The sequence below is a fragment of the Podarcis liolepis genome (genome assembly GCF_965112155.1).
Source record: "Podarcis liolepis genome assembly, chromosome: 11".
NCBI classification, from domain to species: domain Eukaryota; kingdom Metazoa; phylum Chordata; class Lepidosauria; order Squamata; family Lacertidae; genus Podarcis; species Podarcis liolepis.
Genome location: NC_139565.1, coordinates 65,630,961 through 65,649,464, shown reverse-complemented (window position 1 = coordinate 65,649,464; position 18,504 = coordinate 65,630,961). Strand labels below are relative to the sequence as shown.

The window sequence follows — 18,504 nt, the reverse complement described above, 5'->3', positions numbered from 1 at the left end:
GCGGGACAAGGGGAGCTGGAGGACGCTCCCAAGTTGGGAAGCGGCGCCACATATTTCCTCCCTTTCAGCGACTATTTTGGGCTTTCTCTCTCACAGACTTGCTCTGGGAACAGAGGGTGTTCCCTTTGCGCAGCGCTCCCCAGAGTCAGGCAGATGCTGGAGGGCTATAGGGCGGGCGAGGGTCCGAAGCTGTGGGGCTTTTGCTTGGGCTGCGCTGGAGTCCCAAGTCAGCCGCAAGCCTCCCTGTGGCCGGAGCCTTGCAGTCTCCAAGGCAGGAGGCTCTGCAAGCGCCCAGCGGGCCTGGAATGGCCGCTGCCTCTTGCAATCTCCCCATTCCTGCCCCACTCCGTGTCTTCCCTTCTGAGCAGCGGTGACCTCCAGCAGCAGGCACTGGCCGGCCCCTAGCAGACAGAAGCAGGTGGCCTCTTGGCGGGGCTTCAGCCGGGCCTTCCTGGGCTTGCGCTGTGCAGGAGTCGCGATGCAAAGGCGCTCCTCGCACCAGGTGAGGCAAGTCCTCCTGCTCCGCTTGGATCTGCAGCACACTTGCCCCACCCCCGCCCGGACACGAAGCCTCTGGCTTTGCTCCTCATCCCCCAACTTGATCACGAGGCACTGGGCAGGGATGTGCACCGCTCGGGATCTTTCTCTAAGCTTGAGATTTCCAGTCTGTGTCACCACCACCTCTCCAAATCATCTTGCTTCTGAGGTTCTGCTGCTCCAAATTAGCCCTCATTTTCATTAGGATGTGTGTGCATCCAAAACATCAGTGTTGCTTCCTCCCAGGTCTCCTAGTCCTGTTATCTAAGGGTGGAAACATCTTCTCAAGTGCCAGGTCCCGTGAGGGTTGGGAATTGGGGAGGAAAGAACCTGCTAGACCAGGTCAAAGGCCCATCCAGTCCAGCCTCCTGTTCTCACAGCGGCCAGCCAGTTGCCTGTGGGAGTCCCCAAGCAGGGCCTGAGCACAAGAGTAGCCCCTCCCCACCCTGAGTAACTGGCATTCAGAAGCATTACTGCCTCTGACCATGGTGGCAGAACATTGTCATTGTGGCTAGTAGCTCCTGCTAGCCTTCTCCTGTAGTTGTGGGTTTTCTACAGATGAATCATGCTTTGCCATCACTTCTGTGTCACAACAGCACAGTCCTAGCTGAGCCCCAGAAGCCACGCAATGGGACAGGACTGGCACCAAGCAGTAGAGCCAGAAGCCCCATGAGGCTGGAAGGCGGCTCATCCTTAGGATCAGCAGCAATCCTGAGAGACCTCTTGCACCCAATGGGGTGGCCAGGACAGGAGCCGGATGATGCAAGACTGGACCCTGGAAGCAGCAGCAGCAGCAGCAGCAGCAGCAGCAGCTGCCCCCTACACTCAAAACCCTGCCTGCGCCATCACATCCTGTGAGCTGCAAAGGCTGCTGGGCCTTGGTGCTCAGCTCTTCCTCGCCAGGTGCTGAGGTTGTGTGTAATGCCAGCCTCCTGCCACCCAACCCATTCCCTGTAAGAGGAGGGGAGCAAACAGGTGCCAGGACTGACAAATGCCCCACAGAAATGGGGGGGCACAGTGCTGAGGCAAGAGGAGCAGAAGGGCCAGGAAGACAGTGCACAAAGGTCTGCCTGGGCAGCTTACAGAGGGAGGCTGACAATGTGGGAGGCCAGAAAAGGGGTCTTGTCAGGGGCTGAGCCTGGCGTTATGGAAACTCTTCTAAGGGGGTATAAAGCCCAGGCACTGTGGGGTGAATTAGCTGCCAGCCCAAGAGAAAGCAGCTGTGGAGGCAGCACTGGGACCCCCCATCCCAGCAGGCAATGGGGGTTCCTTCTGTGGGAGACAAACGCATATTCTCGACAGTAAGTTGAGGGGCAAAGGATCACAGAGCCGCCTTGCGAGACAGACTCAGGCCACAGGAATGTGGTTGCTGGGGAGAGAGCTCTGCCATCTCCCTTGTTTGCAGCAGCGGGAAGAAACAAGAGAGCCCTTCTGCTTCCGGTCACCCTCACACTTCTCTGCTTCCCCGTGTCTTCGAGGCAGACAGGTGTCTGTTGGTGGCCTCCGTGAGCACAGACTCCAGGTTTGTAATCAACGATGTATTTTGTAGCCTAGAAGTGTTTTACCTGCATAGTTTTACTGTGATCCAACGCAAGACTGTTAAGTAAGTAAACACAATTTTTAAGCTAACTTTATAAATTGTTGCCTGGTTCTTTGTTAGGAGGGGGAAGCCAGCTAACCTTCATTAGCTGGGATTGCTCAGAAAATATAAGGCTTGGCAGCCTAGTTTCAAGCATCTATGTTTTGCTGCCATACATGGGAGACGGGAGGGATAAATTGTAATTAATATATCCCCTCCTAACCATCAATCACCCATCCCACACCTTCCACTCAGTGTGACGGTGCTCAGCCCCAGCTCTGCTGCCTGAATGAGGCCCCGGTGGGCCCTTGGCTCTGGGCAGTGTGGCTGTGGGGCATCTTGGTTGGTGGATGACAAGAGGATCACCTCCACAGAGCAAAGACCCCTCCCCACCTGGCCTTGCTGGTTTGCTTGTTTGCTGCACAAGAGGCTTGAGGGGGACCTGGAGGAGGAACCCCGTGGGAGAGAGTCCCGATTCTTTTCTGCACCTGATTTTGTGCTGCGTGTCCTTGGCTCCTCCAAGCCCTCTGCCTGAAGGGCAAGGGGCTGTGGGGTGGGGGCACAGCCAGAGAGAAGGAGCCAGACACCCACTCCCAAGTGTCAAGGCATGCAGAGAGCTAGTTCCTGTACTGAGTTTGGCCTTCTGAGTAATCATCACTACCTGGATGTGACCCCATGTCAGATGGTCAGAGGACAGCTGGAGAGGAGGGGGAGGGCTGGGCTCCTGGGCCTCTGCCAGAGTGGCTGACTGCCCCCTTGGGGGCTGACCCAGCACTGTGGCCAAGGGGAGGGTGAGGGGAGATGCGGAGAGTCCTTGCTTCCCTGATGAAAGGCCCTGCCAGTCTGGCATTTGGCTTGGTGGCAGAGGGGCTGTGGGATTATCACGGCCTGGCCTGAAAGAACATCGCAACACGAACGGATCCAGCTGGACGTCTTCAGCAGCCCTTGTCTCTTGCATAGGTAGCCTAGGGCTGGGGAGGAGTTGGTGGCCTGCTGGCACCAAAGACATGAGGTCCTGGAAGCCCAACGTAGGATGCTGAAAGCCAAGGCCTCCAAGGTAGCATTCTCTGAAATGCTACCTGCTCCATGCGCAGGCCAGACGGACAGGCACAGCTTGGGGGTCTCAATGCATGGATGAGATTATGGTGTCAGGAAGAGGGGTTTGGACTAGGCAGGTTGGGACTGGACAAAAGAGTTAGGGTTGGACTGGGATGGAACCAGACTGTTGTGAAAAGCTCCAAGGGGACTTCTCCAAACCAATGGATGCTGAGACAAAGAATCTCTGGGTTCAGTCAACCAGCTACAAATCCACAAAGGATGTAGCCCACATTTTACCAGCTTAACCACGGGAATATCATACGGGACTTTGTTGAAAGTCTTATTGAAATCAAGATAAACTTCGTCCAAAGCATTCCCCTGATCCACCAAGCCTGTAGCTATTAAAAAGAAATAAGGTGGTTGTTTTTCCTTTCTCCTATTGTTTTGGAAAGTGCAAATTTGATTGATCCTCCTTTAAATGTGAACTGAATTTAATTTCTTCTCACTCCCTAGTACTGCTTTTTCCTATGCTGTGATTTGTCCCTTTGGCTGCCTTGCTGCAGGAGGCAGAAGACAAGTGGCCCCCAGTGCGCTCTCTCTCTCTCTCTCTCTCTCTCTCTCTCTCTCTCTCTCTCTGTGTGTGTGTGTGTGATGGTTTTGTGGCCTGAGGAGTTTCTCCAGTAACAGATGGAGGAGCTGCTCCCTGGCTGGCCCTCATCAGACCATCTTTTGCAGGCAATAGCAGAGCTTTTTAGAAGCAGAGTCATGCACCAAGAAGCCAGTGAATCATCCCGTTTGACAGCCACAACCAGGCTTCTGTGGATGGGAGAAGAAGGGGCCTTATGGCTCCTTGCGGCTCATCCCAAATCCTCCTTAGCCTAGAAAACACACACACACACTTACACTTCTTCAAGATCCTCAATCTGGACCCCTCCCACTGACGATCTACTTGTTATGACTGAAAACCCTAAAGAAAGTTTGAAAAGAATGCTGGAACTGATTAAACATTTTGGAGAAGTGGCAGGCTTTAAGCTGAATATAACAAAAACAAAATTGCTTCTTAAAAATTTAACAACAAAGGAAAAGGATGATATAGAAAAAACATCGGGCCTGAAAATTTCTCAAAAAGCGAAGTATTTTTGGATCACCCCCAAAAATATAAATTTATTTCAGGATAACTACACAAAAATTTGGTTAGAGATTAGAAAAAACCTTGAAACCTGGAGTAAACTAAAGTTAACATTTCTGGGCAGGATTTCCATTATAAAGATGAACGTGCTTCCAAAATTAATCTTTTTATTTCAAATGATTCCAATACTGGGTGAAGCGGGCTGCCTCAAGATATGGCAAAAAGAGATTTCCAAATTCTTGTGGGAAGGGAAGAAACCCACATTCCATGCCGGAGTGAGAGCCAGGTATTGAGACCAACTGTGAGTGAAGGCTGTTCTGCCCCTACCCCCCCCCCCCAATCCCTGGGGAGAACTTGCAAGGATAATTACCCTCAATCGTCCTTGTTTTTTCTTTGCTAACAATCTCCCGCTATTGTAGGAGCTGCCTCCATTAAGGCAGACAGGAACCAGAAGCCGAAGGATGCTGTAGTTGTGATTCCTGGATCACAAGTGGTTGGATTAGATGACCCTCGGGTGTCCCTTCCAACTCTACACTTTTTATATGACACCAGGCAGCAAGGAAAGCAAAAGGCAGCCGATTCACACACACAGTCTGCCACCTCTGTCGAAATCTCTATGGAGCAGAACACACTGGCTCCCTTCCACAGTGCATGGAGAGAGGCAGCTCTGTGGCCTGCTGGGGCCCCACCCTCTCCATCTGAGCTCAGACAAGGAGGAAGGCCCAGCTGGGCCCAGGAGTGGCAGCATCTCCTTGCTTAGCATGGAAAAGCCACACCCCCCATACTCTGAGACATGTTCTCCCTTCACTGTCAGAGGCAGGAGCCTTCAGAGTACCAGTTGCTGGAAGCCAGCAGGGGTGGGGGGTGGGGAGTCCAGATAGCTCTCTTGTGCTCGGGTCTTGCTTGTGGGCTTCCATAACAGGCACCTGGTTGACCACTGTGAGGACAGGATGCTGTCCTAGGTGGGCTCCCTTTGGCCTAATCCAGCAGACTCTTCTCATGTCCTCAACAGTCCCACTGCTGGTGTGTGCCTGCTGGCAATCTGGACCCCCAGGGAACACCCTGCTGCAGCTCCTGCCCCTCCACCCCTTATGGGGCCTTCTGGCCCACAAGGGCTAAGACAAGCCCAGCCCCTTCCTACATGGTCCTGCATGCAGTGCCTTTTGCTGCCTGCCGGGTGGGGCTGCAGGGCCCTTTCCTGCCCAGCTCCCTCTGCTGAGAGCTGCTTGCGAATATTTATTCTGCCCTCTATGAAACCTCCCTTTCTGTAGGCTGTGCAAACTTGTTAATTGCTCTCCCCAGCCCCAGGCCAGGCCAGGGTCAGTGCTAGACCCAGAAAGGACTCCTTCCAAACTCTACTGGAAACCCCTTTCCTACCATGGGAGCATCTCCATTTGCAGCTCCCTGTTTAAATGGCATAAACTCTGTCATCGCCTCCAAACTGTTCCATCTTCTCTGCTAATGAATGTCTAATTACAGCAGGTGCTGCATGTGTGTTCAGCGACCGAGGGCAGAGTGTGTCCCACACTGCTGGCAGCTCCAGGACGACGTGGGCAGCAAAGGTGCTCCTCTCCCTAATTCCCCCCGGAGTGATGAGCCAGGAACAGGTGTGGGGCTGAGGAAGGGGTGCCTTCCTCCTGGGGCACCCGCTTGCCTGCCTGTCCACCGGCCCACCTGTCTGTCAGATCAGCCCCAGGGGGCTATTTCTGGCTCTGGGCTCAGCGCAGGCAGCTGAGGATTAGGACCACCTCCCCATGCCAATAACGTCACCTCTGGCACAGCTCCGGCTGCCTTGGGAGCAGGGCCTGCTCTGGGGGCTTCTCCCCATCTCCTGGGGACAGCTCTCTGGGGACCTGGTGGCAGGAGCAGCAAAAGCCCCCCCCCCAAGAGATGGGGGTTTCAGAGGAAGGGAGAAGAACAGGGCCTGCTCAGATGTGGGGAGAGGAGAGCTCCCTTGCATCCTCTGCCCCAGGATGCTATTGCTGCTGGGATTACAGAGAGGACCACCCAGAAGCGGACTGGGGGTGGGGGCAAGGGAAACCAGTCTGGGTACTGGTCCCATTAAGTTAGAGCACTTAGCAGATATCAGCCTGTTAGCCTCGCAGGCCTTGGGGCAGGCACTGCTGCGCAGGGTTGTCTCTGCTGCGCAGGAGCCTCAGGCTTTAAGGCAAAGCCTGGAAATGCCGTGGGGGCTTCCTCATGGGAAGGTGGGGGTCTGCCCCTGAGCCCCTATGGCCCTTTCCCTCCACAGTCTCCGCTGCTGTTTCTGCACACCTGTGGGGAGCTCAAAAGAAGCTGCTGGCAGCTCAGTGGCCACCTGCAAGTGTACTGGCTGTTCCTGGGGCACAGGCAGGCTGGTCTGTCCTTGATCCTGGAGGGGGGGGGATTCTAGGATGTTAGGGAGGGGGCGATAGAGCAACAGCCTTGGCAGAGGAGGGAGGGAGGGTTCAACTGCCCAAGCAGCCTGAGGTTCACACCCAGGCCCCAAACCTGGGAGGGCTGGATGACAGCATTTACTGAGGTCAGAGAGAAGCGTGAGAAAGGACACCACCTCCCTTCTTGCTTGCTCAAAGCCCATATGGCAAAGGGAGGGCCAGGCTGGGGCTCAGTCTGACAGAGACAAGGGGCTTCCTTGCAGGGAGGATTGAGTGCAGCAGCCAAGGAGACCCAGGAAGGGCTCTGCGAAAGACACAAGAACCCCTCAGCCTCAGTGGGCCTCAGGAACTGCAATGAAGACGACTTTAATTTATATGAGATGACTCACAATATGAAAGTACTGTAAAATATATAGTGTTATGGCTGGGGGACCAGAGTCTGTTAGTGAATATTAGAAAGTAATAAACGGTAGTATTTAGATAATATTTGGGATATGAAGGGAAAAGACAAGCTGCAGAACTGCGCCAGAATCCATGGGTTCTTCTTGTAGAGCCACTGAGCAACAGTGGGGGACCAGCATGGAGTCATTGGGGGCCTTGGCAATGCAAAAGAACTGTGCCCCCCAGGAGTGGACAGACAGGAGAATTGGCAGGTTGCCAAGGGGATGGGGAGGTGATGTCACAGGAAAATCTGTCCTTTTTGAAATCTAAAAGTGTGCTGGGAAGGTGTGGGCAGGACTCTGTGGGCTGCTGTGGTGGCGAGAAGCAGGAAGAGACCCAGACCCTGGTTGGGGGCCAAGACCCCAGGAATCTTGTGCATGGCTCAGCAGAGGCTGGGGCGGCTTCCCTGGCTTGTAAGAAGCTGCACTTCCCAGTGGAAGAGGCATGAACTGCCATCCATGGGGATCTCTGTTACTTCTGCATCCAAAGTGGGGATGGAAGTGGGTGGCCAAGAGCCAAGAGCCCCTCAGTTTGGTTCCTATTGGAAGCCTAGAAAATACCCCATGTCTTGCCTTCCTTTCAGCCTCCCAAACTAGGCAGCCCAGTCAGGTGAGAGGAGCTTTTGCCAGCTGCGGTTGGCCAGGCTGTTTCACTGCCAAGACAAGCCTGGCAGCACCCCTACAGAAGAGCCAGGACTGAGGTGCCCAACAAACAGAGGGGCTCCCCTCCTCCTCTGGGAGGAGGCCGGATTTGGCCCTGGCTGCTCCTGCTGCCAGTGTCTGCAGCGCCATGCCATACCTGGCATTCTTTCCAGGCTACAGAAGTCTGCAACTGCTAAGGAGACGCTCCCATAATGAATGCCTCAGGACTGCAGCAGATGAGGGAGAAGAGGGAGAGCCCTGCATGGGGGGCTCAGGAAGTGCAGTGGGTGAGGCCTTGTGGGGCCAGAAGGCCTTCCTTGCAAGAGAGGCAGGGAGGTGCCAAGCCAGTGGGGTCACCAGCTGGGCAGGGGGCACATAAAGAACAGGGATGAAGGTGGTGTTCTGGTCTAAACCACTGAGCCTCTTGGGCTTGCCAATCAGAAGGTTGGCGGTTCAAATCCCTGCAACAGGGTGAGCTCCCGTTGCTCGGTCCCAGCTCCTGCCAACCTAGCAGCTAGAAAGCATGTAGTTAAATAGGTACCACTGCGGAGAGAAGGTAAACAACATTTCTGTGCGTTCTGACTTCCGTCACCGTGTTCTGCTACGCCAGAAGTGGTTTAGTCCTGCTGGCCTCACGGCCTGGAAAGCTGTCTGTGGACAAACACCAGCTCCCTCGGCCTGAAAGCAAGATGAGCGCCGCAACCCCAGTTGCCTTTGACTGGACTTAACTGTCCAGGGGTCCTTTACATTAAGAACACAACAAGAGCCTGCTGGATCAGGCCAATGGGCCTTCTAGCCCAACATCCTGCTCTCACAGCGGATAGAGAGTTTTCCCATGGGAAACCAGCAGACAGGGTGGATCTGAGCCCAAGAGGCCTCTCCTGTGGCTTCCAGCCACTGGCATTCAGAAGGCAGAGCCGAGCCATCAAGAGCCTCTCCTCCTCCATGAATTTGTCTAATCCTCTTTTAAAGCCATCCAAGTTGGTGGCCATCCCTGCCTCCTGTGGGAGGGAGTTCCAAGGGTTAACTATGCCTGGATCTTATCAGTAAAGACTTTGGGCCATGCAAGCCCAACTTCTCATGGCCCTCCAGGGGCTCCCTCCCAGCCCGCCTTTCTTTACAGGTTTGTGACAATTTGAAACGGAAAGAATTGTACTTTGCATGACGCACTGCGCTAGAAAAGATGATGACAACCACCACTGGCCCAGCACCCTGGACGTCTCCACTTCCCGCCCCCCCCCCCAGGTGGGAGCTTTGCTGCTGGGGCTGGAGGAAGGACTGCTGGATGCCCTCCCTTGGGGCAAAGCTCCCTGGAGGCCTGGCTGTCACAGTGGCAGCCAAGGGGGCTGAACCCTCCCTTCGTCTGCAGGAAGGCGCCCTTAGAGGCAACTCTGGGCTGTGCAAGAGAAGGGCGGCCAAGGGGCATCTCCACCCCCTCAGCCCAATTTCCCAAATGGGGACTCCCCCCCCCATGCCAGACCTGTGGCTGGTCCCCTAAGGTCGCTCCGCACCACCTGCAGAGAGGAAGCAAAGCCACACAGACTCGTGTCTTCCTTCCTTCCTGCAGCAGATACTGTATAGGCTGCGCTGCACTGAGAGTCCTGGCCAGAGAGGCTCTGGGGGCACCTTCATCCTCTCGCTTCTGGGGAGCTTGGCTGGCCTCCCTGCGCAGCGCTTCCTCCGAGGAGGTGGGAGAGACTCAATTATCGCCAGTGGGAACCAAGGGACTCCTGCCTTCTCCTCCTCTCGGGCCTTTTAAACTGTGTGTATTGCAATGTCTTTGCTATTATGGTGTGGATGTTTGTGTTTTTATGTTGCAAACCACCCTGTGATCTTTGGATGAAGAGCAGTATAGAAATATAATAAATCCTTCTCCTCCTCCAGCCAAACTCCTTGCAACACAGGAATCACAGCTAGAGAATCCCAGGCAGATGTCCAGCTGACCTGTTTCAAAACCTCCAAGGAAGGGAGAGCCCTGCCTATTCTGAGGGAGTCCATTCCAATGTTGAACAGCTCTCACTATCAGAAAGTTATTCCTGTTTAGTCAGAAACTCATTTATTCCCATTTGAATCCATTGGTTTGGGTCCTACACCCCAGAACAGGAAAAAACAAGCTTGCAATAGCCCTTTATGGATATCTGAAGGCGGCCGCCATATCTCCAGTCTCTCCTCTTATCCCGACTAAACATTCCTAACTCCCTCAACCGTTCCTCCCAAGGCTTGGTCTCCAGACCCTTGATCATCTCGGTCGCCTTCTCTGCACGTTCCAGCTTGTCAAGATCTTTCTTAAACTGGGGTGCCCAGAACTGGACCCAGGACTCCAAGTGTGCTCTGACCAAGGCAGAAGAGGGCAGGGCTAGGACTTCCATCTGGATTTATGTTGGTGCAGCCTAGAAGAGCATTAACATTGTTTGCTGTTACATCTTGCTACTGACTCATGCCAAGCTTATGGCCTACCAAGACCCCCGAGTCCTCATCTTCTGCTGTCAAGCCAGGTGCCCCCCCCCCATATCTATGTGCAACTGGTTCTTCCTGCCCAAGTGCAAAGCCAGCCGTCTCCTCCTTGCAGGCTGTTTAGCCATAATAAGCATTCACTCAGTCTCTTCCTCTCAGGCACAGGCCCACAACTTTCCAAGAACGATGGAGAATGGCTGCCTCACCGCTCCCTCCTAACTCTATTGCTTATGAAGTTTACAAGCACAGGTCCCAGTCCCGATCCTTGAAAGAACTATCCATTTATTCCTGCTCTCTGCTTCCTGCTACTTAACCAGTTCCTGATCCCTGAGAGAACTTCTCTTCTTATTCCTCGACTACTAAGCTTACTCAAGAGTCTTTAGCGAGGTACTTTGTCAAAAGCTTTGTCAACTGGATCACCTCTCTTGACACTCTCAAGAGGTTCATGAGACGGAACTTGACTTGCAGAAGCCATGCTGGCTCTGCTTCAGCAAGGCTTGTTCTTCTCGGTCCTTATTCTGTATATATTGCCTGTGATTGGGGTGGGCACACAACTTTGCCCCCAGAGAACATGAGTGTGCATATTGAGGGGGACAGTCCCCGAGATAGGGAGATCCGTAACACGCACTTACTGGGGGTTCAAGGACATGTGCCAAAGGTCAAGGGAGGACCAGTTGAGATTGCCCAGGGTGGCTGGGTGTCCGACATTTGTGCATGTTCTGCAAAGAGAACCAGCCCCCCCCCCGGTGTCTCAGCAGGCTTTTCTTCCTTTCAGAGGAGCAAATGGGAGTGACACCTCCTGGGGCGGGACGGACAGGGCTGCCTGCGGGACGTGTGAGTGGGGCTGGGCGGGGCTCCCTGCCTAAGGCTGCAGAGAATAAGGCAGGCACTAGACTGGCTCTGAAACTCTTTCCAATCTTCCTCAGGCTCTTCTTGCCCCACAGCTGAGCCCCATGCATCACCCTCAGGATGGTCGAGTGGGGAAGAGAGACCCAAAGGTGGGGGGGGGGGGCGCGTTGTACCTGCTCCACACCACTGAGAGACAGAATTTGCAGGGAAGCCAGTTTATTCAAGGCAGGCACCTTTGCAGGCCTGGGGGGTGGGTGGGGGGCGTGTCTGGTTCTTTGTGTGCTGATCACACACACCCCACAATCCATAGACTCATGCAACTGTAGAGAGTTGGAAGGGACCCTAAGGGTCATCTAGCTCAACCCCCTGGGACACAGGAGTCCCTCCACCCGCCTCCCTTGGATTCCCTGACATAGAAAGGGCACAGGCGGCTTATGGATGTATCAAAATTACAAAAGGTGAGAAGCCTCAGCAAGTGTGGGGGGGGAGGGTTTCAAAAAAGGGGGGTGTCGAGCCTTGTGGTTTGGGGGTTTGCAGCACAAAGCGAATTTGCTGCTGCTGCTGCTGTAATGGGGGGGGGGGTTAGGGCAGGACCTGGAGGGGGGCAGGCAAGTGGGTGCCAAAACCGGGGGGGGGGATGTTCTGGGCCCACACAGACAGGCACTTGGGAACAAGAGCAGCTACGAAAAGAGAGGAGTGGGGTGCAGAGGCCTGGGGGGCAGCAGGCAGAGAGGGGGCTGAGGGGGGCTGCTGCCTCTAAGCCCCCCCCCCTTGGCTCCCATTTAAGGCACCCAATATTTGGTTGGAGTGGAGGCTAATCCACATTGCACAGTCAGGCCACAGGCAGCGACCCCCCACCCTCCAGAGCGAGAGGCAGGCTGAGTAGCCAAGGCACAAGGAAGGAAGATTCCCAGAAGAAAAGGCGAGGGGGCTTGGGGAGCCTCCCCCCCGCTCTTCCTGGAAGGGCAGTCCAGAGCGTGGCACGTGGCGGGGGCCGTGGGGGCAGGGCAGGCGCAGGGTGGGCAGTGGCAGGCCCCCATCTCTCCCTGCTCGGGAGGAGGCCTGGCTGGTCCTTGCTGGGGGCGGGGGTGTCGGCATTAAATAGGGGAGCGGGGGGGGGCCGTGGCGGTGCTCAGGGGCAGAGGCGATGGCGGAGCTCAGTTTGGCCCTTCATCCCGCAGCTCCGTGGGCAGGAACTTGTACTGCTGCTGCCGGATCATGGCCAGCTTCTTGCGTGCCTCCTCCAGCTCCCGCTCCTTGCGCAGCATCTCTTCCTGGGCAGCAATGATCTGGGGGGGGGGGGGGAGAAGCAGGGCAGACCGTGAGGCGGGGGGTGGGAGCAGCTGCCCCATTGCTTGACAGCAGCGCCTGCACCGGGGGGGGGGCACCTGGCACTCCCCCCTTCCTCGCTTGCAACCACTGGGGGGGCCAGAGTCCCACCTGCCTGCAAAGGCAGCCTTGGCCCCCTGTCCTCCCCCCACCCCTCCCTGGGGACTCACCTGCGCAATCCCGCCCACCATCTTCTCCTTCACCACCACCGTCTCGTTCTCCTGGTCCTGGAAGGCGGCTGCTTTCTGAGCTGCCTTCACCAGGTTGTCGGACGCCCTCTTGACGGCGTTGCCAGCGGCCTGGAGGAGGGGGGAGAAAGAGGGCTGGGACTCTCCCCCAGGATACAGGCATGGGGGGCAGGAAGGGGCCGGCCAGAGGAGGCTCACCAGCCCTGGCTGCCTGCCCCAAACCAGACGCAGGAAACTCTGGGGATCATCATTATTATTATTATTATTTAGGTCTTGTGGGGTGGGATTAAGTCTGGAAATAAAACCTTCCTAGAAGGCAAAATAGTCTAACAGCCACACCGTGAGGCATGAACTGCAGGAGAGCAGAGCTGCCCTGGGCTGTCCATTCGCAGGACCCCTCACCCGTTCCAACTGCCCCCCCCCCCCATTTGGCTTATGCTGGACACAGGGTGCAGGGTGAGGGAGGGGTCGGCAGCGTGGGGGGCCAGGGGAGACATGCCCCCCCACAAGCCCACCCTTGAAGACTTGCTGCTCCCACGATTTGGAGAGCTGGAAGGGATCCAAGGGTCATCTAGTCCAACCCCTGCAATGCAGGCCATAAAACGAGGGCCCCCCATGGGAAAACTCAGAGCAAAGGCCGTCCCAGGACTGTGCTGCAAGGGCACAAGGCAGGTGGGCAGCACCAGCCAAGCGGTCCCCTCCCTGCCCCCCGGCCTCCCCGCTTGCTCACCTGCAGGCGCTTCATGGCCTCCGAGTCCTGATCCGCCTTGACCTTGCAAGCCACCAGCAGCTGGGCGGTGGAGGCAGCCACCTGCTTGGCAGAGGAGATGAGCTTCTCCTCGCTGGCGTGTCCCTGCACAGCCGCATTGGCCGCCTCACACAGGTTGTTGGTGGCAGCGGCCACCATCCGCGCCTTGGCAGGGGAGGAAGGAAAGCGAGTGAGCGGAGGGGGAAGCCGGCCGGCAGCTCCCCCAGGCTCCCCTGCAAAGCGGATGCAGATGGGGACTGTGGCCCCCACAGGGGAAAAGAGCCTCTTTCTCACCCCCCTTGGTCCCCTTTGTACTCACCGCTGAAATGAGGCCCTGGGACCACTGCCCGTCGTCCAGGGCGTTGGCAGGGATGGCACCCACCTGGCAACAGAGAAGGCGGAGGGGGGTGAGCCCAGAGGGTCCCCGGGAGGCCAGGCCTCCCCCCCCCCCGATAGATAGATAGATAGATAGATAGATAGATAGATAGATAGATAGATAGACTTTATTCACATTAGCCAACGGCCATAGCAACATAAAACAAGCAATATATACAAATAAAATATATACAAATAAAATAAGACAGCAATGGGCAAAAAGGGCAATCAAATGACCAAGATTATCATTCAGATAGTGGCCCTTAATCTCATTGCACCCTCGATCAACCTAGCAACCTTTGCTGTTGTCTGATCATTTTGATCTGATAAAAGAAAGAACAATGCGGCCTCACATGGGCGGCCTGGGATGGGAAGTAAGAGTGGGGTGATGATCTCATTCCTCAGATCTTTATAAAGGGGACAGGACAGGAGAACATGAGCCCCTGCCCCCCCCCCCCAGTCCACAGGACTCACCTTCCCTTGGGCCACCAGCTCTCTCTGGGCAGCTGAGGCTGCTTTCACCAAGGCGCTGGTTGCGGCCGCAATGGACTTGGCAGCCTCCAGAATCTGCTCCTCAAAGTTCAGGCTCTCGTCTGCCTGCTGTTGGGGGGAGAGCAGAGTCAGCGGGGAGAGAGGGGAGGGTGGGATCACCTGGCATTGTTGCAGGATTTCGAGACACCCCCCAAACCCCCCATTCAGAGACCAGGCCAGCAGATCCCTCCAGCAGCAGCCTTGGGCAGACGGGTGAGGGTGGCATCTGGGGGGCCCACCTTGGGCTTTGCCCGCGGCTTCAGCTGCTCCAGCTTCTTGGCGGCAGCCTCAATGGCAGCAGCGGCGCCCAGCAGCTCGTTCTCTGCGATGACGGTGGGATCCTCAGGGTCCACCCATTCCGTCCCTGGTGGGAGAGGGAAGCAGGAGTCAGGAGGGCAGAGAGCCATTCCCCCCCCCCCCGGAGCCCCAACAAGACCCCACCCACTTTGTTCAGGCGGGCATTTCTGCCCCCTGCTGGCTTCACTTTCTCCTGCTTCAGAGGGGTCCCTTCCGGAGAGGGGAAGCAAGGGGCCTCCCCCGGGGGAACCACCCACCTTTCATGGCCTCCGCTGCCTGGATGAGCTCCGTCACCGAGCCGGCCACTCGCTTGGAGTACGCGGCCAGCTGCTGCTTCAGGTCATGGCTGGGTTTCTGTAGGATCTGGAGGAAGATGGGGGGGGGACAAGGGGTGAGCCGTGCCCAGACCCACAGGGGGAGGGCGGAAGGCGGCGCGTGTCTTGGGGAGGGTCGCCCCTGGCAGGGGCTTGCCTGCAGCAGGGCACCCAGGGGTGGGGGCCGCGGAAGACGTGGACACCCTGGCAAGAACCACAAGGGAGGCCAAAGGAAGCCTGGGGCAAGGGGCAAGGAAGGTGCAAGAGGCTGAAGGAGGGAGGGGAGAAGGTGGAAAGAAGAGCAATGGAGGTTCAAGGCCACACAGACTTCCCGGCCCCATGAGCTGCCCAGCAGCAGCAGAGCGAGGGGTCAGGGAGACCCTGAAGCTGCCTCCCCTGGAGAAGGCTGGGCACCTCTTGTCCGTTTGCATTGCTTAGTGCAGAAAGTATTGATCTGATGTGCAGAGATCTTTCCTATTCTACTTAATTCAAGAGGGTTCTGGAAGCGTCTCTGCGTGAAAGAAACAGGCAGAAGGTTCCTGGTGTTTGGGTTCTTCCTTCAGAGATGCTGAGTACAGTTGGCTTAAACTGGTCCTCTTATCCCTTCTGTCAAGGTCATGCTGACTATAATAAGAGGCCAGAAGGAGCCTGTTTCTCTCTTTCTCTTGCTATCCCTCTTCCTTCTGGTGTTCTGTACACAGTATGCTAAGTGTTATGGTTTAGACCTATGAACTATTTTAAGTTTAAGTTAAGTCTGCTGCACCTATGGACAGGGCCAATCCTGAATGTATGGGATTTGTGACCATTATGCTCATTTGCCTTCAGTAAAGCTCTGCTGGATGAAATATAATTGCCTCCGGTCTATTTTTGGGGAATCTGCAAGGTGCTTGTTGCTCTGCTAACTGCACATCAGAGTTCTGCTCTGGATCAATATTGAGTAGAATTTCAATGACCCCTCTAAGGGGGGCTGCTTGGCCTCAGGTCTCAGAATCGCAAGATTTAAAGGGACCCCATCTAGTCCAACCCTTTGCAGTGCAGGAATCCCAGCTGCCCTGACCCCGGGGAGCAAGAAACCTTCTGGGCTGCACCCCTGAGAGTGGGAAGACCTTCTTTGGCCCTCCTTCCCGCAACACAGAGAGGCAGGCAGAACTGCCGGCTCAGGCTAGTCATGGCCGAGCCAGGATTAGAACCCAGAGCAACACTGCCCACCCCTGACCCAAGTGAGATGTTAGCCACACTGCAGCTGGGTCTGGCTCCCAGCGGTTATTCACCACGGCATCCCAGAATCCAACACAGCACAGCAGAAAGGCAGGCACACAGCAAGGGCCCAGAGTTAAGGGGGGCAGGAGAGCCTGGCTCACCCCTCCCTTCTCCCAGGAGACTCCCCTCCCCCATGCGTGTGAGCACACCCCCCCAGGTGCCACACACTCCCATGCAGGGCACTCCATACTCACAGGCTGCCCAGAAGAGAAAGAGAGAGGAGAGAGAGAGAGAGAGAAAAGGGGTGAGCAGGGAGGAGGAGGAGGCTGCTGGGGGGGGGGGCAAAGGGCCCCCGCCTTGAGATCCAGCCTCCGCCACGCAGGGTACAGGGAAGAGAGAGGGACATGCACTCACCACCAGCACGTGCTCCAGCAACTCCAGGTAACCGTTGGCACACTCCTTGCCAAAGCGCAGCGCCCGCTGCCGAACCTCCGCGTTGGCCTCTGGGTGGTAGGCAGCCTCCTGCAAAAGCCCCTCGGGTGAGAAACAGCCTAATGCAGGAGCCTGGCAGGGTGGTGCACTGGGCACAGGTTTGCTGAGCCCAGGAGAGAAGCCTCCAGAGCCACGCCGGGTCCAGAGAGCCCCTCTGGCTCACCAGCTCTTCCAAGATCCCGGCCGAGCCTCCTCTGAATTGTGGAACTGGCAGGCACCCCAAGGGCCATCTAGTCTAGGGCTGACATATGTCTGGTTTCTCCCAGACAGGTCCTCTTTTTGGGGGTGCAACATCTCAGTCTGGGCGGATTTTTAGAATGTGCCAAAATGTCTGGGTTCTTGCAAACAGCCAGGAAGTGTGTGTGCGAGGATCACTCTTAACCTTTTCCTAGTTCTACAGTGCACCTGCATGGTGCATTTTGGGATTGGGCTCATCATCAAACGGCAGATTGGCTGCTACTGGTCCTAGACCGGACCTCTGTTGGCCATACTGCGGGAAAAGCTCCCTGCAGGGGGGTCTCTGCTGGAACCTTCTCGCTCTGTCTCCCCTTCCCCACCCCAGGGCCTTGTCCATTGATTGCAATTACAGTGGTGCCTCGCAAGACGAAAAGAATCCGTTCTGTGATTGTCTTCGTCTAGCGGTTTTTTTGTCTTGCGAAGCAAGCCCATTGAAGGATTCGTGGATTAGCGCTATTAGCGGCTTTTAGCGGCTTATCTGCTGATCGGATCAGCTGATAAGCGGCTTAGCGCTATTAGCAGCTTTTAGAGGCTTTTAGCGGCTTATCTGCTGATCTGATCAGCTGATAAGCGGCTTAGCGCTATTAGCAGCTTTTAGAGGCTTTTAGCGGCTTATCTGCTGATCGGATCAGCTGATAAGCGGCTTAGCGCTATTAGCGGCTTTTAGCTGCTTTTAGTGGCTTATCTGCTGATCGGATCAGCTGATAAGCGGCTTAGCGCTATTAGCAGCTTTTAGAGGCTTTTAGCGGCTTATCTGCTGATCGGATCAGCTGATAAGCGGCTTGGCGGCTTAGAAAAAGGGGGGGAGGGGAAAAAAAACAGCAGGAACTCGCAAGACATTGTCGTCTTGCGAAGCAAGCCCATAGGAGATTCGTTTTGCGAAGCACCTCCAAAACGGAAAACTCTTTCGTCTAGCGAGTTTTCCGTCTTGCGAGGCATTCGTCTTGCGGGGCACCACTGTAAGCAGACTCTATTTTGCAATATCAGAAAGATCTAAGAAAAGAAAGAGCACTGGCTAGTAAAGAGGACCCCCCCCAGCTCTCTATGTCCTAATTAAAAGCTTGGGGGGGGCATTTGGAGATGAACCAACTCACCTCGGCTACCTCTAAACACAATTCTTGAATGTAAGTTAAAATACACAGCTCTCATGTAAGGCCAGGGAAAGCCCCTCTCCCCATTTTTGTGTGTGGGGTGTGTGCCCTATTTTATACATCTTGAAATCTTAGCAGACTGAAGAACCTAGAAAAGAAAGTGGTGGGGGTTTGGGGGGGAAGAGTGGAGGAAATGGCGGAAGCACTGGGCACCCCATTTCCCCCCAAAAGCTTTGCTCCTTTCCTTTGGTCACTGTTCTGCTTGGATCTTCATATTGTATTTCTTCTTGCCCTTATGTGACCCCCAAACCAAGGAGATAAGTAACTATACAACCTTTAGAAGACATTTGAAGGCAGCTCTGTGCAGATTATAAATGTTCCATGTTTTATTATATTTTTATATATGTTGGAAGCCACCCAGAGTGGCTGGGGCAACCAAGTTGGGTGGGCGAGGTATAAATAATAAAATTATTATGATTATTGAAGACGATGTCCCTATTTTCACAGGAGACATGTTTGAGGGTACAGTGTGCCCAGTGTGTTCGTGCCATAGAAGGTGTCCTCCATGTCCTCTTTTTTGCTCTTCAAAATAAGGCAACCCTATTCTAGTCCAACCCTCTGCAATTCAGGATTCGCACCTGGAGCCTCGTATATGCACT

The 18,504-nt window shown here is 55.4% G+C and overlaps 1 protein-coding gene across 2 annotated transcripts in view; it reads right to left on the bottom strand.

Annotated features, from left to right (window-relative positions):
- Positions 1–11,242: 11,242 nt before the first annotated feature.
- The window catches only part of TLN1 (talin 1), a 52,551-nt gene continuing 45,289 nt past the window's right edge, over positions 11,243–18,504 (bottom strand). Inside the window, exons 49-57 of one of the 2 annotated variants that reach the window (XR_014517359.1) lie at positions 16,440–16,547; positions 14,769–14,874; positions 14,454–14,578; positions 14,158–14,283; positions 13,628–13,690; positions 13,291–13,473; positions 12,543–12,671; positions 11,606–12,332; positions 11,243–11,558 (exon numbers count right to left, since the gene is read on the bottom strand). Coding sequence is in view for 1 of the 2 variants with exons in the window: in XM_083466348.1 (XP_083322474.1) it covers positions 12,201–12,332; positions 12,543–12,671; positions 13,291–13,473; positions 13,628–13,690; positions 14,158–14,283; positions 14,454–14,578; positions 14,769–14,874; positions 16,440–16,547 (972 nt within the window). In the remaining variant the exon portion in view is untranslated. Of the gene's footprint in view, positions 12,333–12,542; positions 12,672–13,290; positions 13,474–13,627; positions 13,691–14,157; positions 14,284–14,453; positions 14,579–14,768; positions 14,875–16,439; positions 16,548–18,504 lie in introns of both variants that reach the window. The other variant, XM_083466348.1, reaches the window with a different exon arrangement.